Source organism: Sarcophilus harrisii, chromosome 5 (assembly GCF_902635505.1).
Source record: "Sarcophilus harrisii chromosome 5, mSarHar1.11, whole genome shotgun sequence".
NCBI classification, from domain to species: Eukaryota; Metazoa; Chordata; class Mammalia; order Dasyuromorphia; family Dasyuridae; genus Sarcophilus; species Sarcophilus harrisii.
Window position 1 is genome coordinate 10,131,364 of NC_045430.1, and position 22,137 is coordinate 10,153,500.

The 22,137-nt window shown below is 51.6% G+C and overlaps 1 protein-coding gene across 1 annotated transcript in view; it reads right to left on the reverse strand.

The window, feature by feature from the left end:
- MEI1 (meiotic double-stranded break formation protein 1) overlaps positions 1-22,137 on the reverse strand; it is a 60,108-nt gene that overhangs the window by 22,969 nt on the left and 15,002 nt on the right. The window contains exons 10-22 of the mRNA XM_031940686.1: positions 21,814-21,913; positions 21,565-21,699; positions 20,697-20,835; positions 19,784-19,875; positions 19,276-19,417; positions 17,755-17,866; positions 17,027-17,087; positions 15,966-16,060; positions 9,954-10,113; positions 9,316-9,466; positions 7,174-7,458; positions 2,894-3,059; positions 713-817 (exon numbers count right to left, since the gene is read on the reverse strand). Coding sequence (XP_031796546.1) covers positions 713-817; positions 2,894-3,059; positions 7,174-7,458; positions 9,316-9,466; positions 9,954-10,113; positions 15,966-16,060; positions 17,027-17,087; positions 17,755-17,866; positions 19,276-19,417; positions 19,784-19,875; positions 20,697-20,835; positions 21,565-21,699; positions 21,814-21,913 — 1,743 coding nt within the window. The remainder of the gene's footprint in view (positions 1-712; positions 818-2,893; positions 3,060-7,173; positions 7,459-9,315; positions 9,467-9,953; positions 10,114-15,965; positions 16,061-17,026; positions 17,088-17,754; positions 17,867-19,275; positions 19,418-19,783; positions 19,876-20,696; positions 20,836-21,564; positions 21,700-21,813; positions 21,914-22,137) is intronic.

The following is a 22,137-nucleotide window of genomic DNA, read 5'->3' on the forward strand; positions in this document are numbered from 1 at the left end:
ACAGAAGGACCTCGCACAACAGCCTGTGGGGCCCCTCCCCACATCTCCACAGCTTCCCGGGTGGAGGAGAGACCCAGGCCTGTCCTAGCTGTCTCCTAGACAAAGGCCTATGGGCAGCAGTCCAGGGAGGGCCGACGTGAAGAGAGCATGGGAAAGGGTGTCCTGAGGGGAGACATGCAGGGGAAAGCACCTGACCCAGCAAACAGTGACAGGTTTTCGCCTGGTCCCAGGGCTGAGCAGCCCTGCAGTGAGCAGGCCTAGAGACGGTCACTGAGACAGAGGGAGGATCCTGTGCTAAGAATTGGGGGGAGAAGGGGCTGGATGGGTCAGGAGCTGGAGGTGGTAGGGGCAGAGAACAGGCAGGAGCCTCTCAGGAATCACTTAAAAGACCAGAGAGGCTCCTGGGGGCCCACGTGGCAGCGGGCAGCCCATGGAGTCCCATCAAGGCCGGCCAGCTGCACAGCTTCTCAATGTGGGGTCCATGCACTTGTATTTCAATACTTTAAAAGCTCCATTTTAATAAGCTTCCTTTGTAATCTGTGTTTTACTTTATGCATTTAAAAGCCTTTTTCTGAGAAGTCCATGGGGTTTGTCCCTAACAGACAGGAGTAAGGGCCCCCATGAGAATCCATACAGAGCTCCGGGGGTCCCCAAGAGGTCTCAGCTCCTCCAGAGGTCTCCGAGGACTCCCCACCCCCAAGGGGCCCCGCACCCTGGTGAAGCAGCTTCAGGTCTGTGCTGTCCAGTTCCTTCGGGGCCTCATTCTTCGGCTGCACCAGGAAAAGCAGGCTGAGCAAGAGGGGCAGGTTACTGCTGGCTGCAAATGGGGAGGAGGGAAAGCAAGGGTAAAGGCAGAGGCCCTAGGCCAGGCAGCGGCTGTCAAGGGCACCCGGCTTCCCACTCCTGGAGGGGTAACTCGAGGCTCTGTCCAGACTGGCCACCCCAGGACTACTCCCATCTCGTTCCCTGCTCACTGAAACAAGACTTCCTCCCTTGCTTATCCCCCTTCCTTAAACAAGAGTCCAGCTCTTGGGGTCCTTCATCCCACGCCCGCCCAGCCATTCCCACTCCTTCCAATCAGGGCACCAGACCTCCTTTATTCCTTGAGAGGAAGCAGCTGTCTTATTTTAGGCCAAGGGACAGAATTCCCTGGAGACTTAAACTTTAAAAATTCCGGAATTTCCAGCTTCTCCCCATCACAACCCCCCACCCCCGGACTAAGGGAGCCTGAAGAAGCTTCTTTGCCACCGTCCTTGGAGACCATTCTCTCCTCTCTGTTCCTGAGGTTGGAAACCTGAGGCCTCCCACCCTCTTCTCTCTAGCTCCCCCACAGTTCTTTTTCTCTCCCAGCTGGGGGTTCAGAGCACCAGCCATGCAGAAAGAAAAGACTACATACACACCAACACACATAGACACAACCCACTGGAAATAAATAAACAAAATGGAACCGAAAAAGCGTTCCCAAGGGCACTGGGGGCCAAGAGATGGCATCCGTCCTAGCATGGATTTCACATTGAAAGGACCTTGCCAATGGAGAGATTCCCTGCCCTATAACGAGCCCGTGAAGGCCCTGACTACCCATGGAGCCTCAGCTTCCTCTGTAAAATGGGTATAATATTAGAATCCTAGGTTCAAACAGAAAGGAACCTGAGAGGACCTCAAGTTTAACCCTTCTTCACTGTACAGATGAAGGAACTGAGGCTCAGGGAGGAAGGGTACCTGCAATACGGAAATCTAACTGCACCTAGGCAATGTTCGCCGTGTAGCACTGCCAGCCAGGGATGCCCATCACCAACCACTCACACAAAATAAAGTCCAGAATTTGGAACAAAGGATTGGAATAAAAGGTCAGGCTGGGTGGGAGTGGGGGTGCTTCTAGCTTTCCTTCAGAGAGCAAAACGTGCTGGAGGTAAGCGGAGCTGTGAAGCTCCCTACGTGTTGTGCTGAGAGGCCCAGAAAACTATTCTGAGAGGCTGGGGTCAGAGGCAGAGGAGCAAAGGACTTTCTAAACTTAAGTCAGACAGAGGAAGGAGTAGAGATAAAGCTCCTGGTTAGGGGAGGAATCAGTTCCAGGACAGATTAATTACCTAAATAGGTATGATGATGCTAGGAGGAGCTCACTTCCTACAGAACTGGGCTGTCCTCATGGAGGAGAAAGTCCCACACAACTTTCCAACTCCAGGATCCTTCTGGGTGTGTCTGAGTGTGAGTGTGAAGGAGCTGCCTCTCCCTAGAAAAAGCTGGAGCTTGAACCCCTGAGTTCTGAGAGAGGAAAGCCCAGTCCTTCTGGGGAAAGATGTGGGCCCCTCTGCAGAGGCAGAGAGCACGGCTGTGGCATGTGTCCTGCAGCCCCGGGCCCCAGAGCCATCAGGAAAGACCACCAAGTAGTGCCGGGGAGGGAGACCACAACACTCCGGGCAGGACCAGCCTGGGAGTAGCCTGGAGCCCCTGCTGTTCCTGCATACATTTACCCTGGCTGTTTGTGGGTGTCCTCCCCAAATAATCTCTGGGCACAGTCATTCTCCCCACTGATGGCGTATGCATTTGCGGAAAAGGGAGTCACAGGTTTATGGGAGAATTTTTTTTGCTACTTTTCTTAATGTATTATTTCATTAAATGTCTCTATTTTGGACTGCTGGTGTTCTCTGGCTGATTGTAAGAGTGAGTCTCCCAGTGGGGGCTCACCACTTGTGGTTCTCAGTGAATGTAGCCCCAAAGATGCCTTGTGGCTGGCATAGACGGTCTAGGGGGACTCAGGTGAAAGTCAGGAAGTGTCTCAGAGGCTACACACAAAACTGAAGGTGAGGGTGGAAAAGCAGCCCAGAAGGGAGCTCCTGCCGCTTCCAGACACCTTCCTATAGACCCACTGTCTTTGGCACAAATAGAAATTCACCTTGCAGGAGGGAAACTCCACTCTCCACCAGCAGCTGCTGCAGGATCTGTAGGAAATGTCCCCGGAGGAGGCTCCCCACCTGAATGTCTTCATTTTCCTCGAGGAAGATCCTCAGGACTTTCAGCACTTTTTGGGCTACGTCTATAGGACTGGTGTAGACAAGGTCCTGAGGAGGAGGAGGAGGAGGAGGAAAGAGAGCAAAGGAAAGAGCTCATGTGATTGAATCAGGGAATCAGCAAAGGCTCAAACGTGGCTTTTAAAGTCAAAGAAGTCTTTTCAATTTCACTAGGTTCTAGGACCAAGATGGGATCAAACTCTCCGTTTCACAGATAAGGAAAGAGGCCTGGGGTCACGCAACCGCTAAGTCTTTGAGGCAGAATTCAAACTGAGGTCTTTGGACTCTAGATACAGTGTCTTTCCCACACCATACTACTCTGAACAAGGGACCTCATTTCTCTGTGCTGATTGCCTTTCAGGTAAATTGAGAATAAAATAGGTCCTTCTTCTCATGGAAATCCTGGCAATATCTTTATGTGTTTTTAAATGAAAAAATAGGAGTAATATGTAAGTGTTTTGAGCTCTTTAGAAAAGAACAAATATTTTTGTTCTTGCAGTAGAAGATAAAACAGTCAAAAGGGACCTTCAAGGTCATTTTGTTCAGCTGTTTCACGGATGAGTAACTAAGGCCCAGAGAGAGCGTCACATCGTGGCTGAGGCCTGACATAAAAATTGGGGTCAGCTGGAGATACTAGAGGGTCTCCTAATTCTTCTCTTCCCCCCTATTAGAACGTAACCTCTCTGTAAGTAGGAACCATTCTCTTGTTCGGCTCTTCTGCAGTTAGCAGGTTTCCCAGCAGGTGCTTGATAAAGCCATGGTTGTTAACCGACTGATTGTCAACCAGTTATGGCGATCCGCATAGGGTAAAATAAAATCAGAGAATGACCCCAAAAGGCTTGATAAAGACCCCAAAATCCTGATCAAAAAATGGAAGGTCCTGGGGCACAGGTGGCTTTTTCATCCCAGTTATGCATGGAAAATAGCAGAGTCAGGAGAGAATGGTTTTGGTATCTGAGAACAGGGTTCGGAGTCCTGGGACACTCTTTAAAATGCCCTAAGGAGATAATCTCAGATCTAGGACCTGAAGCCTAGGCCTGACTCCATACAGTACAGTGCTCTATAGGGTAGGAGTTCTTAACTGCTTCTGTGTCCCTTTTTTGGAACAATGTTTTCAAATGCATATAAGGAAATACGGAAAAGTACAAACAAAATCAGTCATATCAAAATACAATTATCAAAATGTTTGAAAAATCCAGTTTGGGGGCCCCGGGGTCCCTGCTCTAGGAAAAGGCGGTGAGAGGTTGCTGAAGAGGAAGGGGGAATAGGAGCAGAGGAGAAGGCGTGGGGCCCAGCTATTTGCCAGAGCGCCTTCTCTTGCACTGGGGGCAGGACCTTTCCCTGGCTCTCCCCATTAGCTTTCAGGAGCATGGCTGGTGGAAAAGAGGGTTCCTTCTCCTTACACTCCAAAAGCTGCTTTATTTAATTACACTGAGCACCAGCAGGATCAGAGACTCATTAACCTCTGCTCCCTCACATGGCCAGCCACCGTGCCCTCTGAGATGCATGGTGCTACTGAATCCCGGGTCACAGGATCAGTCTTCCCAGCAGCCGGTTTGCATCACATTGAGAAAAATAGCCAGAGCTAAAAGCTCCCAAAACCCACAAGCCACGAGTCACAAGGGAGATGGGGGAGATCAGCAGGCGTGATAAAAATCACTCACTGCAACTTGGGGGAAAACACGCGTGCCATCTGGAAGATAACGGAGGAGGGAAGGAGAGGAAATGTGGGAGGAAAAACAAGGAGGGAAGAGAGAGAGAGATGAAAGAGAAGGAAGACGGAGGAACAGAAGCAGGAGGAAGAGGAGAGGAAGTTATTATTAGCAAATAATCATCATCATGGAGGAGAGAGTTAGGGAGGCAGGAAAAAGGAGGAGAAGAGATGCAAGAGGTGGAAGGGAAAGTCGAGCAAGAGCCATGCAGCCTGAGGCTGACCTTTGACTCTAGCAGAACTGCCCAGAGGATTTCCCACCGTGACCTCCTTCCGGGGAAGGACCCCTGGGAAGGCAGCCCTCCTGAATCGCCTGCATTTATACAAGCTGCCAGCCGGGTGTCAGTCAGACTTACCAGGCCTGGGAAGGAACACTGAGAAGTCTTTGGGCTGGATCAGGAAAAGGAGGAGGATGGAAGAAGGAGTGGGATGGCTGCTCGTGCATGGAACAGCTCAGAGAGAAGACAGGCCTTCCCACCTTCTGTTCCCTCGGGCTTTTCTGCTAAGGAAATTGCTCTTTGGACTAGAAAGAACAGATCCAAAATGGCGACCTCGGGGCCAAAACTTAACAACTTTATGGGGCTAGAGAGCAATTAATCTGAAAAAGATTTGGGGAGTTTAGTGGACTGCAAGCTCAATAGGAATCCACAATGGGATATAGCAACCAAAAGAGCTAATGTGGTTCTCAGGCAGCTTTAGGGGGAAACTGTCCAATATGGAAGGACAGGGAGGGAGGTACGCCTTTGCTTCTAGATGTTCAGGGCAGGTAGTGATCTCTGCTGGTGAAGGGAATTTCTTTCCCTGGAGTCTCCTATATCAGGGAAAGTTCTGGTCTAGTAAAAAAGCAGAAGCCAATCCCAATAAAATTTGAATGGAAAACAACACCCAAATATATAGAGAGAATTATGGAGTTGAATGTAAATCAACACATGCTATGTTTAGTTTTTTTTTTTCCTTTTTCTTCTGCTCTTTTTTTTTCTTCTCTCATGGTTTTTCCCTTTTGTTCTGATTTTTCTCTCCTAATTTACAAAAAAAAAATGTTTTAAAATGAATATATATATAATAAAAAAATTTGTTTCTACATCTAACTAGGGAAAAATTAAAATATAATAATAAAAATAGCAGAAGCCAAGCCGGAAGCACAGACAAAATGAGAGGCTCCCTGGGGGATGCTGGGATGGTCTAGTTCTGTGCCAAGAGAGTAAGACCAGATAGGGTGGTCACAAGGCTGAGGGACTGTTGAAAGGCAGAAGCAGGGAGGATAGAGGGGAAAGGAGGGATCTGAGGGATGCTTTGAAGCCAATGCAGAGAAAATGAGGGCATGAGAAGCCAGATCAGTGGGAGGGTATCCTGGCAAGGCCTCCAGAGGGTCCTGGCGATGGTCACCTCAAAGGGAGATTTACCATAGGCTTAGCTCTGCTTCCCACTCGTCCCCCCAACCCTGCACACCCACTGACACACTTACATACACACACACATACACATATTTTTTTAAAGAACAATTTCTGCTTCTATCACTTTCCTACTCAAACAGCAGAATCGGGATGTAGCAGGAGCTAAGATAGAGGAGACAGCAGGGGCCAGGGCCAGCGGACCTTCACAGGGTCCAGCCCACAATGGGTCTGTAAGTGCAGCTGGAGGAGCACGGGCTGCTGGGAACAGAAACGTCCCATCCCACCAGAACTGAGGTTGGGAGCAGAAGTGCCCCATCGCCCCGGAATGCCCCCGCCTTCCCACTTGTATACCAGGGTCCTCTCCAAGGGGTGTGCTGGGTGATGGGTAGGGCTGGTGTTTGGGGAGCAGTCGAGTACAGCTGCCAGGAGAGAAGTGAGAAAAAAAGTGTCTGGGAAGGTTTGGTTTGGCTTGATTGGCTATTTTTAAAAAACTTATCTTGCACCAAAGAGAGAACTTTGATGTCTGGAGGACTTTTAGAGACTGGTCTGTCCAGCCTAAGAAAACAGTGATCAGCAGGCAGCTGGACACACACACACATACATAAAGAGAGAGAGACAGAGACAGAGAGAGACAGACAGACAGAGACAGACAGACAGACAGACACCCTGGCTCTCCTAAGCTCAGGACTTCGATCTTATTCTAGAGCACTATTTTCTAGAAAAATTCTCCTCAGTTCTTCTGGCTGGGAAACAGCGGCCACAAGGCAAAGAACTTCAGGATAGGGCCCGAGAGTGGCTCAGACCCTGGTCCCTCGGGAATCCCTGCTTCCTAAGAGGTGGGCAGAGTCCTGCCCCGCTTTAACGAGCCTGGACTTTTCAGTGTTGGGATACTGTTAACACCCTGGCATGGCACTTCCCAGCTTCCGCAGGCCTGGGTGAGCCCCTTTCCTCCCTTGGGCCTCAGTTTGCTATCTCTCACTCCTGAATTCTGTGGCTCACCAGGCTTACTGGGGGCAGAGCCACGGAGGCAGAGGAAGAACTTAAAAGGGGAGTCACCTACCAGCAAAATGAGCAGGACGCTGGAACTACTTTTCAGGATGTGCAGCAGGGGGCCCCAGCTGTGGGGAAGAGCTGGGGGCCTGGCAGGTGTGGTAGAGGCCGGGTCCTCGGTTTCCCTGTTACCCCTGTCCTCCCAGGTCAGCCAAAGTTCCAGCACACGGTGGCCAAACCTGCTCAGTAAGTCTGGGTACTTCAGGAAGAACCTGAGTGTGCAGGGATGGTGGCTGTAGACCCGCCTGAGGTCCGGGATGCTCTCCAGCATCTTCCTGATGGCGCTTAGGGAAGCCTGGAGGAGAGGCCCATGGAGCTGATGGAGGGGTCTGACACGCAGGGAAGTTCTCCCGCCCAATCAGTGAGTGTCCCCAGCACCCCCACACGTAGAGGAGCGGGAGGCTTCCTCTGGCCACTGTGCCCACAAAGGACCCTCACAGGATGGAGCTAAAAATAAGCAGCAGCCCCTTGTAAGGGAGACACTGTGCCGTGCCCCAGCAGGGCACCACTGCCACAACCACAAGCTTTGAGATCACCTCTTCTAATTCAATCCCCTGTGGCCCCACACCCCACTCCTGCCTTGCCTTCCAACCCCAGGCCCTCAGTCTGCTTTGAATGGTCTTATCCGGACCCTACCCATTCCCCAAGTGTCCCCTAGGACTCTGCCCTTCTCCTCTCTCTTTCCTTCATTCTACTTCCCTTGGTGATCTCAGCTCCTGTGGCTATAATTACAGCCTCTGTGCTAATGACTCTCATTTTTGTTACAGGAGCCCTAACTTCTCTGCCCTCTCCAGCTGCCTACTGGGTATCTCCAAATGGATGTGCAGCTTAAACTCCCTGTCTGGCATGGAACTTTCCCCCCGACAGGCACCCTCCTGCTCCCAGACATTCAGGTCCACCACCTTGGGGTCATCCTGGATCCCTGACCATTTGCCAAGAGCTGCCCATCTTTTCTCTTCCCGGACCCTGCCGTCCCCCCCGGCAGGTCCTCATCACCTCATGCCCGCTGGGTCTCCCTGTCTCAAACCACTGCCCGTTCAGCTCCCCCTGACACATCAGGCCTCTGTGTGCTGTCGGGACGGACCACGAAGCCTTCTCTTTGGCACACAGAGCTCTCCGGATCCGGCCCTTCCTGCCCTTCCAGTCTTGCTCCATCCGCCCATACGCTAGGATTCAGTGACACCGGCCTCCTTGCCCAAGACTTCTCTCCAGGCATGTTTCCTGGCTGTGGCCCCTGCCAGACGTGCTCTCCCCCCTCCCTCCCTCTCCTTTGAGCACTAGCTCAAGCCCCACTTCTCGGGGGAACCTTCCCAAGCTCCCCTATTCTCGCGCCTTCCCTCTGGTGCTGATTTCCAGCATCTCCCCTCCTGAGCTTGTCTGTGGTGACTGGGAGCTCCTCGAGGGCAGGAGCTTTCCCCACGATTCTTTATATCCCCAGGACTCAGCAGAGTGCCTGGGACACTACAGGTGTTTCATCAGTGTTCCCTAACTGATCACGAATGGAATTTTACCCTTTGCAGGGGAACAAGTTGTGACAAGAATTAGGCCCTTTACTGGGTTTGGACTCGGAGAATCCCGGCTCCAGTTCCTCTCTAGCAGCCCCTGGGGACCCCCTCCTGGCTGGTTTCCTCCACTGTAACACAAGGGGTTGCACCCTGGACTTCTGAGCGCCCTTTCTGCTCTTTGTCTCTGGGGCTGTGATGCACTAGTGGTGGAACCTGGGATGTAGTAGCACAAATCACGCCTGCAGATCATCCACCTCCCCGAGAGTCACGCCTTTGGGGGCCAGAGCAGGGCCTGGAGAAGCCCTCAGAGCAAGGCTGAAAAGGCAGCTCAGTCAACGAGGCTCCTTTGAGCCCCACTGATGACTGCCATGGCTGTCAAGACCTCTGGCACGGGAAGGTAGGAAATGAACAATGATAGTAAGCTGGCATTTCCAGCTCTTTCCAGGGAGACAGAAAGCTTCCCCTAGTGGCTCCCTCTGCCTGACATCTCTTTGCCCCCCATTCTTCCCAAGGATCATTTTGAATGTAAGGGACAGGCGCCCTTGGCAGTCAGAAATGGCTGATCTTTTCCCATCTTTGGGGGACTTTGCCCTGTAGAGGCAAGGTAAGCAGCTCAGGGCTCTGCATAAACCAAAGACCATCAGTACCTTCTCCAAAGGCTCCCCTTTGTCCTGACAGATCACGAGGAGATAAAGGGCTGCTCGGAAAACTGCTGCAGGAGGAGGACACTCGCCCTGGTCCTGGATGGACAGCAGGAAGCTCTTCACGGCTGAGAATAACTCTCCCTCAGGAAGGAACCTGTGACAAAAGCAGAGTCGGTGAGAGCCGCTGGCCTGGGCTTTTGCCCGGGGCCTGCCAAGCTCTCGTGGCCTGTGGCCACTGACTCCTGGGGGCTCCCACTTTGGACAGGGGCATGCTCATGAGAAAAGGAAGATCCAGAACCTGCTGCTGGCAGGGCCCAGAGGACATCCCCCAGTGCTTCTGTACCATGAGCCCACGGCCTCAGACAAGGCACAAGGCTGTGGCCAGCGATGGCCACACAGCAGGAGAACAAAACCGATGGATGAGAAAGGGGCCCTTTCCTCAGCCCCCAGGTCATCAGATCCCCCCCGAGGTTCCCTGCTACTCAGATAGAAGGTCTTACTCCCGTCAATCCCTTGGGCCCACAATCTCCCATAAGCAGCAGTTAGGGAACTACCAGGCTGGAGTTCAGCCCTCTGATGTAGCTCCTGCCTTCGGGCCGCCTTCCCTCAAGGGCCTAGACTGTACCTGGCTCTGAGCTTACCTGTCTTCGTGGATATAAGCAAAGTAGAGGAGGAGGAGGAAGCAGTACTGGCGTTGACGAGTGGCTTCGTCCACAAACAGAGAGTCAGAGAGGAACCAAAGGATCTCAGAGCTTCCTAAGTTTATGTGGGGCAGACTGCGGTGAAGGATGTTGGAGAGCCCTACAAACAAGCCGAGTCGCAGAGGCTAGAGCTCACATGTGCCTTGAGAAAGGCCCCCCCCGGGATTTTGGGACCTGGCGCACAGAGACCCAGACTCTAACAGGAGCGCTGTGACTTTGAGCAAACCCCCAGACACCCCCGGGCCTGTAAAACAGGGAGAATGTTGGCACTCGTTACGGGGGGCTTACAGGAAGAAAATATTCTGTAAACCAAGGAGGATTTAGTTGAGAGAAGATATGGGGGGGGGTAGTTGAGCCTTCTTCGAGGATTTGAGGGCCTTTTGGCATACAAGGAAAGGCCTAGACATCTTCTTGGCAGTAAAGGCAAAAAAATTACAGAGAGAGATTTTAGCTCCATATAAGGAAAAACTGAACAATTGAAATGTCACATTCTCCCTTGGAAGGTGAGAAGAACCCACATTTGAGTATCAGTACCCTTAGAATCAGTCATTTAAACTTCCCTGGGCCTCAGTTTTCTCATTTGTAAAATGAATGGACTGGACTAGGTAATGGTCTCTTCCAGATCCAGACTTTAGGGCTGATGAGCCTCGGATTTCTGCCCTATGGTCTTCAAGCAAAGGTTGGATGACCCTTTATTGAGTGTGCTGTGGAGGAGAGTTCTAGTTAGATTCACGCAGGACCTTGGAGATCTGTGCCAAGTCTGGAGATTCAGGAAAAGAGAGAACATTCTAAATCTGGGGACAACAGAGTCTGACCTTTCACCTCTGCACCATCAGTATAGGAGATATTCCCTTGGAAAAAGAAAGGTCTCTAAAGCAAAATATACACCCACTTCCCAGCATGCTCCATTCCGACTTCCACTGCATCAGAGTCTGAAGGGGCCACTCAGGGAGACATATCAAGCACAGGATTGGGAAAGCCTGGTAACTGGGTAGGTATCAGATATTTCCACAGAGATGTGGACATAGACCCACCCAAATGTCAAGAACATCTGGAGAAGGAGCACAGCTATGGCTGACAGGGGAATGGGCTACCTGACAAATGTGGTATTAGTGCGGATAATTTCAGATCTAGCAATTTTCCGTTTGAGAAAGCCTAAACCTGCCTCTCTCTGCGACTCCCCCTTTCACCCCATTTGGCCCTCTCATTCCAACCCTCTGGGGTCAAGCAAAAAAAGGATAATGTCTCCTCCATTGTGAGAAATGTTCAGATAGCTAACGTTACTGAGTTCCCCATCCCTGGAGGTCTTCAAGAAGAGGCCGAATGATTATTTGTTGGAAAAGTCTCAGAAGGGTTCCCAACTGGTATAAATGGCACTGGGTGACTCTCAAGTCCTGGCTTACACAGCAGACACAGGTGTGTCCTTGAAGGCTGTTGCTGTCTGTCAGTCTGGCTACAAGTGGGGTTGCAAGACTGGCCCATTTACATCCACTGGCTGCCTCCCTCCCACCCCCATGCCTTCTAGCAGCTCAGCCCTAGCCTTTCATGAGCAGTGTGAACTGATACAATGCCACGACTGCTCTGTCCACCTCTGTCCTGAATCTGCATGAATTTTAGGGCTCTGGCTGCGTATCTGGCCTGTGCAGGATGTGGGAACCCTGCCATCCATATTTGGGACAGCCTAAAGATGGACGCCGGACAGCTAGGTGGCACAGAATGCTGGGCCAGGAGTCAGAAAGACCTCATCTTTCTTAGTTAAATATAGTGTCAGTCTCTTACTAGCTGTGTGATTCTGGACAAGCCACTTTACCCAGTTTGCCTCAGTTTCCTCATCTGTAAATAAAATGGAAAAAGAGAACCCAAAAGCCAAGTCATGAGGAATAAGACACAACTAAAAACAACTGAACAAGAACAAACATGGACACACCATTATAGTAAAGACTTTCCTGGATGAATTTAGCATGGCAATGGACCCAAGAGAGAAATGGACTGTTTAAGGTCAAGCCCTTGGAATGGACTCTAATCCATATGATCCCAGAATCCCTGAGGAGTGGGGAGGTTAATTTTGGGTACCAGATATCTAAGATGTGGGGGGTACCAAGCTCATCATGGGCTTTACTTTCATTCTAGTGCCCTGACAGAACCTTCTAGTGCCTGAAAAGAACCTCCAAGGTGAGGGTTTCTTTTCTAAGGCTTGAGAAATAAAGGTAACTGAGGATGAAGCAATAGTTCTGGTCAGGGAAGTGATCTTGGGAGATTCAGAAAGGAAGAGGCAGGTCCTCTGCCAGCATCAACACATTCAATCTAAAGTACACACTAAGCGCTGATGATACCTCTAGCGTGTACAGGGCAGCTGTGCTGAATGCGATAGAAAGGCCAAATGAGAAGGTACCATCCCTCAAGGGTGACGTCCTATCGGGGAAATGAAGTTCATACAAATGCATGTTCGCAGGACAATTGGAGGAGGAGAGAGAGAACACTCACTACTGAGACCTGGAACCATTCCTGGCAGGTGAGAGCCCTTTAAGAGACAGGGTAAAAGGGAAATAAGACATCTGTTTTGAAGGACAGCTCTGAAAAGGCACAGGGATGGGAAACAGTTCCTATTTAGGGAAAGAACAAACAAGTTGGACTGACTGGACTGATAAGCCTGGCAAGGTTGGCTGGAGCCGGGCTGTGAAAACCCAGAGCTGAGACCTTTGTATTTTAGCCTGGGGCCATAGGGAGTAGAGATTTCCGGAGGTGGGGACTCCCATGACCGGCACTTTACCAGCTGTGTGCAGAACAGACTGCAGAAGGAAGGGATTAAGAGACCGTTGCTCAAAAGGTGAGAGGTAACAGGGGATTGTAATAAAGGCCCTGCAGATGGAAAGGCGGAAAAGTGTTCAAGTGAGACCCAAATGGAAAAAAGATAAGGACCCAAACACTGACTGATTCTGTGGCTTCTGTTAATTATACTTCCTAGTCAGGCCAAGAAATGAAGGGGCCTTTTGGCACCCACATTTAAGAGGTATCAATGGGAGGTTATCCCTGCAAGGGGGGATTAGTGTAAAAGTCACATGGCAGGCATTCCAGGGCCCTGCTGACACAGAGACAGACAAAAGGGCCTCAACACAAGCAGCGAATCATGAGCACTGAGCTGAGATCCTGCTATTGGAGTCAGAGAGGTCCAGCTAAGCACTCCTAGGAAGAACAGAAGGCTTTGGTCCTCTGCCTCATGGCGAAGGCCAGAGATCTTTGCCTATGCATTACGACTCCATAGCCCATAGACCCCTTACCCAGCTCACTTTGGACAAGATTTCACTAAACAAGGAGACATGGGCTTTGCAAGAAGGAACATAATGAATATTAATAATAAGGGATTCATTAAATATTCCTAGTCACAAGCTGGGATATCTCTTTTTAGTATTTCTAAAAAGGGTGACAAATTGTGTCCTGGCATCAATTACCCAGTTGCCAGGGTCTCTGCTCCTCTGGATCTCAGATATTTTGGCTGGAATTTGGGAAGAATGGATTTATGCCAAGTTGGCCTTAGTAGAGACACAGCATCTTACTGGAATTAGGGGAGAGGACAGCCTTTTGGACACGGTTTGGCCACTGTGAGATCCAGTGATCTCTTCAGATCAATTAGTACACTGGTAACTTTTCCACAATATTTAATGAAGGTTTAGAGGCTCTTGCTCTTCTGGATAGCTGGATAGAACAGAGAATAGAGCACAAGGAAGAGTCAGGAAGACTCATCTTCCTGAATACAAATCTGGCCTTAGTCACTTACTAGCTGAGTGACCCAGGCAAGTCATTTCATTCTGTCTGCCTCAGTTTCCTCATCTGGAAAATGAGTTAGAAAAAGAAATGGCAAACCATCCAGAATCTTTGCCAAGAAAACCCCAAATGGGATCATGAAGAATTGGAAACAACTCAAAAACGATTGAACAACAATAGACAAAAAGAGTCTCTTCTCAATTAGTACATGTAGTGGGCCGATTTTTTTCTCATTGTAGACACAAATGTGTGTAAATCACACATTTGAGAAATATTTACTTACTCTGTTATCAGTACCAGAAGTCTGAGTATTCCATCTTACAATGGGGTTGATAATGATAAAAAGGAAGAAAGATTGGTGGGTTATAGAACCAGACAAACCTGTGAAGATGACCCTGGTTACTGGATGGGATGACCAAATAAGAACTGGGCCAACAGGAAGTACAGCCAGAGACAAAATCACCAACTTCAGAGCTGGAATGTCCCTCTGTGGCCACTCCATGTGTCCCCTGGGGGATCACGCCAGCTCCAGGAAGGCCATGAACATCCCCGCCACATGTTCCAGCCCACTAGGACTGGGATCTTCCAGGAGAAACGAGGGTTCTGGAATGTTTCTAAGAATGGGGTTCATTTCAGGTTCCCTGAAGTAGATGGGGCCCCACAAAAAACCTTTAAGGAAAAACATGGTGTACACATTGGTTGTCAAATGAGTTTTCTTATGACAAAACAAAAAAAAAAGCCTTCATAGCTACACCCTTGCTATGACTGCTGAATAATGAATGTCATTTTTCTGTAGGGATAGAAACCTCTGGGCAGATAATGCTATCTTAAAACTCATCTGTAAAGGAGGCTGTATCCACTCTGAACTCAGACCCACTTCCTCCTTCTCAACAGTTATGGATCAAGGACATGGATGCTCACATAGCTGGGAGATGCAGGGAGCCACCAACTATAATCCTTCCCAGAAGTTGGGAGACCACTGGGCCTTGCCATCCACAAAGCAGCTGTGCCCTTTGGATCTAAGAGCATTGCCATCTGACCTACAAAGAGTTCACCCAGATCTTGTCAGCTGCACCCTCCTATATGTACTGGCTTCCTTCAGAAGAAGGTAAGCTCCTTGAAAGAAGGGAATATATTGAATTTTTTTATTTGTACCCCCAAAACTTGGCACAAAGTAAGCACTTTGTTCTTCCATACATTCAAGCCTAGGGCCAGTCTTAGCTTCTGACTTTAGTAGAAATAAGCTACAGTACATAACATATCCCAAGCCTGTCTTGGGAACATGGCAACATAACCTGGAAGTATTTAAGCACCCAGCTGAGCACAAGAACTTACTAAACATTCTGCCCATTGGGACCCAAATGCTGACTGATCCTGTGGCTTCTGTTAATTATACTTTGGGATTCAGGCCAAGAAATAAAGGGGCCTTTTAAGAGCAATGGGAGATTATCCCTGCAAGGGAGGATTAGTGCAAAAGTCACATGGGAGGCATTGCAGGACCCTGCTGACACAGGTTTCCACAGGTTTATCTGGTTTCAACACACCTACTTTTCCAGCATATTATCATATTAATGCCTTTCACACATTTTGTTCTCTCCCAAATGGATTTCTATTTCTGACCACACCTTGACATGACATCTCTAACCTCCCAGAATAGCCCAAGCCATCCCTCTGCCTACAAGGTGTCCCCTTCTCTCCTTTACCTTCCTTCATGGTACCATCTCCTCTATGAAGCCTTTCTTGATCACTCCTAGTCATTAAAGTTTTATCTCTCCTCAAATTATCTTACTTCTACTCAGCTCAGATGACTACTGTCATCTCCAGTCAATAACCATTTGTTAAGCACCTGCTGTGTTCCTGGGATGGCTCCTGTTTTGCCTCAGTGTCCCAATGCCTTAAACAGGCCAATCAGGAAGCCTGAGTATCACCTTCTCTGCTGTCTGGGAAGCTCGTCCTCCTCTTATTATGGATTCAGGCAGTGCTCATTAGAGGGCTGAGGTGGTGAGAGGGGTGAAGTGCGATCATGAAGCAGTGAATGGGGGCAAATGATAATTCTGAAGCTCTCTAGGAATCCCAAGACAGGTGTCTGTGTCATTGCTGGGCCACTCCCTGTCTTTGGGATTCAGACCTTGAAGGGACAGTCATTCTAAAGTAAAGTCACTGACCCAAGGGCCCCCTTGTGCATCTTACCCTCTCTGGCTGCTGCTCCTGTCTCCTCCAAAGATAAGAGGTTGAGGCACAGGGAGTAGAGGAAGTTGGAACAAGCGTGATTCAGGGCTGGGTTTCTTAGAGGAAGGAGAGAGAGAGAAAGAGAGAGAGAGAGAGAGAGAGAGAGAGAGAGAGAGAGAGAATATGAGAATATCAATCCTTGGTTCAGTCACCCCCAGACAATGCCAGTCCCCCCACTCACAGGGGATGCCTTGCAGAGTTCCCCCCAGAGAAAAGCACATTGTCCCATCGACAGAGAGGAACAAGAAGGGCCCTGGCTGGCTCTCCTCTCCAAAGCTCTCCCTTTGTCTGGGCTCTTTCAGTCTTTGGCTGAAAGCCAGGATCCAACTTCTACTGGATGCCAGGGCTCTAACACTGCTAGGGGGCTTTTGTTTGACGGACACCTTGTATGTGTGTGTCCCACTAAGCCCTTCCTTCCCCCAGAAAGAGCCCTGCAACCTCACAGCCTCTAACTGCCTCCCACCACGGAGAGCTCCGAGAATTCTGCTTTTGTCAGGGAGACTGTGCTCTGGTTGGGGACAAGGAGAGGGCTGAGGCAAGGTAGAGGACAAAGGCTTAACCTCAGAAGTCTGACGGGAGACACCTGATCTACCCAAGAGCAGCTCAGCCCGCCTAGGATTGTAGGGAGCTTGCCAGGGTACCCGGGGGCTGCTTTAAGCAGCAAGGGGCTTTGGAGGAGAGGACACACCGACTTATAAAAATACAAAGGTCTCAGGGCTGGCAGCTGGGAGACTGAGCCAGGGCTGAGTGTCAGCATGACGTATGGGGGACTGTGGCTCAGGCCAGAAGGCCTCCTTCTGCTGCCCTGGGAGACAAGCACCAAAGTTAGACTAAAATTAGCTCATCTTTTATTCATTTACGACCCAACCACCTCATCCTGATGCAGCCTACACTGTGATTAATATGGCAACCACCTCCATCCACGGAAAATCCCTACCCCTCTAGTTGGCCACCAGGCTAGAACAGGAAGTACTCCCTCCCCTCCCTGGCCAAGCTTCTGAAAGTCCCGGGGACTCGCCTACCTCTGTCCACCACAGAATCGGACCTTCAGCTCCAGAGTCAGTCTGATGAAGGAGGAGGAAGCTGGAGGTAGGAGGAAATGAATTCTGTTTCAGCGATCGGGTCTCTAAGTGTGGTTTTAAAGCCTCCTCCAATATCCCTTCTACCACATCCTGAGTCCATGAGTACTGGGAGAGACAGGCCTGTCCTCCCCCTCCACCCCAGAGACTCCCATTCCTACTTCATCCACTAGAACCTGGTTGTTAATTTGAGAGAAGCAGGGGCTGCAAGTGGCTCCAGATTTCAGGGCACAGCAGGGAAAGCCTGTTTTAGTTTCTGAATTCTCTTGAGGAGTTTACCACGGCCACATGCTGCCCTGGGGTCCAATCAAAGCCATGGTCTGGGCTGGTGACAGACCCCAACCACTGCATCAGCACAGACTGATGGATCCCTGTGAACACTTTCCAAGCTGAGACAGCTTTGCAAGACTCTCCATTATGTACTCCTGGGAGGGAGCTGGCTCCCAACTGGGTCTCCCCATCTTTAAAATGAGGTAGGTGCCGTAGGTGGGCAGCAGGATCCCGGCCAGCTTGCCTGTGAACTTTGGTGAGGATGAGAACCACAGCCATTTTCCTTTCCATCCTCTTTGGGAAAGCTCAGTTTGGGAAGAGTTTTTTGAGGTGGGCTTGCCCCAAACCAGGTCATGTACAGTCAGGCCCCCAAGCTGGCCCAGGGCCCCAGTGCTGCCTACCCAGCTTCTTGGAGAACTTCTCCTTCATGTGGGGCACAATGACAAACAAGCTGTTGAGGACTGAGAAGAAAATCTCCATCAGAGCGGGATGAGTGGTCTGCTCAGGATGCCTCTAAAAGCAGGGGGAGAGAGAAGAGAAGGGGAGGGAGGGAGAGAGCCATCAAGCACCAGAGGCTGACACAGCAAAGTTATCAAACACTCACATCATTCCTGGTCATCTGAGACCCAAGGTCTGGGTCCGAGCTTCTGGGGAAGCTAGAACCCTGGGGGTTAAGAGGTTTCCTTGAAGGAGAAAGACTCCAGCATTGGAATAATCCCCATTCTAGATGGTTTGCAGGGAGCTAAACCCCCAACTGAGTCAGCCCCTCACTTAGATTTAAGTCTGGATTTTCCCCCAGAAGCTGTGCTTCCCCCATCCTCCTGGTGGGCCGGGATTCTGGCAAAAGTGGGAGAAGTTAACCCCTCTCCACCATGCCCATCCCCTTGTGGGGACTGATGTGGCCCAGGAAGCTGTGGTGCAGGCTTGGGATGGTCTGGAGTCATTGGGCCCTGGCAGCTGGATATGGGGACTTTAGGGAGGGTCTTTGGAGGAGAAGAGTTTAATAGCAGCTGTTAGGGCTTTGGCTGGGCACTCCTGGGTCCTACTTTCTACACTTCCTGCAGGCAGCTTTTTAGTTTCCTGACCTTCCTGGAGAGCTGCTTTTACCCAGGGGTGGCTGAATATATTTGGATTAACTAGACTGTCTACTAGAAAGCCTTACCTCTACTATAAGCCCCTTATACGAGGTCTCGGAACAATGTGGGGGTCCCAAAGTTATAATTTGTCATCAGTAAATGTTTGATATGTATATCTATTTTATATTCCTACAAACCCGGGGTCATGCAAAAATTTCTCATGTGAAACGGGGTTGTGAGCAGAAAGTTTAAGAAGCCCTTCTCTATTAGAACGCTCGAGCAGGGCCCTGATCATCCGCTACTCTCAACCTCCTAAACCAAAGAACTAGCTGGGATCAAGCCTATTCTTCAACTTACCTACAGGTAAACCACTAACCCATTAACCTCGGCCTCCCCTCTCTCAAGAAAGCCCCGTGTTCCCAGGACATCCCCAGCTTTGAGTTTTGAAGCAGAGAGAGGCAGTGTGGCCTAATGGCTAACAGGTGGCCTCCTGCTGGCGGGGTGCTGCGGGGCACTGGCTTTCTCAAGGCCTATGGGTGTAAATTATAGCAGGTATACTGGCGGTACTCTTATGCCCGGGAGTTCTCCACACTAAGGAAATCCCAGATCCACACCAGAGAAACAATGGAGACATAATTCGACCTGGAAATCATTCTAAAGTTGGGAAGACGGCCTGAATACCCCCCCACCCACACTCTAAATGAGAGCCCGGGGGCTCGGGCCTTGGGCTGGAGCAGCAGGATATCTCTGTGGCCACAGCCACTGGTCTCCTGCCTCCTGACCGCCCCGTCTGCCTCGGTCCCCCAGTCCTTCCTCCAGCGCCTGCGCCATCCCAGGGCCAGCTACCATCACGGTGGGGATGCAGAGGGAGTCGCAGGCACTCAGCAGGAACTCGGAGAAACTCTCCAGTGTGCCTTCCTTCTCAGTGCTAGGGGCCGTGAAGGGGTTCTCCTGGGCTGAGGGCTCATCCCGAAACTCCATGGCCAGTCTGGAAAACAGGAAGCGCAAAGCCCTGAGCTTCATCCGCCTGGTGCAAGACTAGATGGTACTTGTGAACATAAAAAAGGTGGCCGATTCACCCTCCCAAAGGTATGTGGTCCTTCTGGGATGCTGATTACATCCCCTCCAGGCCTTAGTTCTCCAGACCGCTCCGAGAATTACTGTGGCTGTAAACACTGTTACTGGCTGACCCTGGGAACCTCACTGGGAGGGTTACTGCCTCAGTTTCTTCCTCCACCAAAGGGGGACAAAGATGTGCTGCACTCTTCGCCTCCCTCCCAAAGTTGGGAGCCTTGGGGACCCACAGAAACATCAGCCCAGTCAGGTTATTTGTCCCACCCGGGAGACCCCTCACCTGCAGGCATTCCGGAAGGCCTCGAGGGAAGCCTGAAGGAGCTCTCCCTGCTGCTGAGAGGCTCGACTGGGCCCTTCACTGGAGGGGTAGCCCTGCAGGAATGAGACACGGGGCCCTCGGGGACTCAGAGGGAGGCTGCATTAGCCCGGAGGCCTGGGTTCCAATCCTGACTCTCTGGGCCCCAGCTGGTTCCTCGGTGGCCCCTGGGACCTTTGGGCTCAAAGTTCCAGGAGCCACCTCTGGAGTCCTGACTTAGGCTCACATGCATGCTCTGGAAAACTACCAAGGGGAGGGGTTGGGGCTAGAGCCTAGGACAGGTCCTTCTTTCCAGTCCTGGGCCCAGAGCCAGGATAACCTCAGGCACAAACTAGCTCTGGGACACTGGGCAATCCCCCTGCACTTCTCTCCATTGGGTCCCCGTCTGTAAAACGGGGGTGATACTGGCACCGGCCTCCCAGGGGTGTGGTGAGGACCCAGTGAGGTCATCTTGGGAAGCTGGCCCTGCTGTAATTGCTGTTCTCTACCACACGGCCACCCCCGGGCTGGCAGGGCCAGACCCGGCCTCAGGAGGAGGCCTCCAGCAAGCTGGTTGCCAGCCCGCCCTCCTGGCACGTGCAGCCCAGCTCGGACCCTGCAGGAGGGGCACTGGAGTGGGGAAGAAGATCTGGAGCCCCAAGCTTGTCACCTCACCCCGCTGGGATTCACTGGAATTGGAGCTGGGAGGAGCTCCCCCCAGCTCCAAACCTCCAGTGCCACAAACCTGTGAATGTGCTCTGCCTGCTCCTAGATTAGACATGCCCTGAAGGCAAGAGTGGCTCCACTGCCCCTTGCTGCCTCCCCCAGTGCCTGCCCGAGCCCCTCAGTGAGCCACAAAGGATGAGCGACAGCCCTCCGAGCCTCACTGAGCCCTTACCCCCAGGAGAATTAGGTCTCGGCTAAAGAGAGTCCTCTGGCTCGCAGGTGGCAACAGGTCGGCACAGCGGTCCAGCAGGGCTTGGACCAAGGCCTGAAGCTCTCCATATGGCACTGGCGGCGAACCCAGGTGGTCCTTCCTGTCCAGGACAAGAGGAAAGCAGGTGTCTCTGGGCCCACCCAGTGGGGTTCAGGTTCAAGTTTGGACTAAATTGGAATTAGAAGCCAGCTAAGGGCCCCCTGCCCCGGCCCAGGTGGCTGCATTCTGGCCCCGGAGTGTGCACGAGGCCAATGGAGGCGGCTCTCACACACGGGGGCAGACAGAAAATGGAGACGGACACCCCGAGCCTGACCCCTGGCCCAGCCACGAGCCCAGCCTGCAGAAGGTGGAGGAGCTCCCCATTTCAGAGGACACGTGGCGTTGGGCAAAGTTCTGGCGCAAAAACTCTGGCCTGCTGCACAGGTCCTGCACTTCCTGCACCCTCTGCAACTCAGTTTCCTCACCTGTGAAGTGGGGGAGGGGGTGTCAGACCCTTCCAGGACTGCTGGATCTCAACCAGCCGAATCCTTGCCAGAGGCCTCCGAGGCCTCCAGGCAATGGGCTGAGCATCCTACCTCTGCTTGAACACCTCAACTGACGGGGAGCTCACCCCTTCACAGGACTAGCTTCTAGAGCTGCAGAAATGCAGTTCTGACCTGGCAAGGCAGCCCTGGTTCAGAAGTATTGGCTGCTCCTCCGACAAACTCTGCCTGCCTCTAACTCCTCCGGGCCAACGGCCAGCAGGAGGATGCGAGGGCTAACCCGAGGGGCCGGAGCTGACTGGTCACCTCCGACCCAACGCATTGTAGAGGAAGCCTCAGCCCCTCACCTGAAGAAAGCTGCCGTGGCACCGACCGCCTCGGCCATGACCTCCAGGACGGGGCTCTTGACGGCTTCCTGCAGAACCCCCCCGGCGTCCTTGCAGGTGGCCGAGTTTGTAAAAAGCTTGATCTCTTCTGGCTGCCTAGGAAGTGACAAAGGAGGCAGGGGTGATTTGAAGCCATCTCCCATTGCTGCCCTGTACCCCAGCCAGGGGCCCTCTGACCTCCCGGGGGTACCCTCTGCCCTCTGCCCTCACCGCTTCAGAATCTCCGAGAAGAGCAGCAAACCCTGCTTGAGGAGCTCCGGGTTGTTCAGCTGCAGGCTCCTCTTCAGGCTCCGCACCAGAGCCTCGATTCCTGCATTGGGGAGGATGAGGTCTGAGGGGCCCCGTCCCAGTTGCCCCTGCCCCGGGCGGTCACCCCTCACCACCCTCCCAAAGACACAGAGTCTCAAGCAAGGAGGGATGGGGGGTTTTCAAAAGAATGAACATACCTGGGCAACCATGTCAACTCAACTAACATTTATTAGGCACCAGCTGCGTGCACGGCCTCGGGCCCAAGCAGCCAGCAGAAGGCCCGGG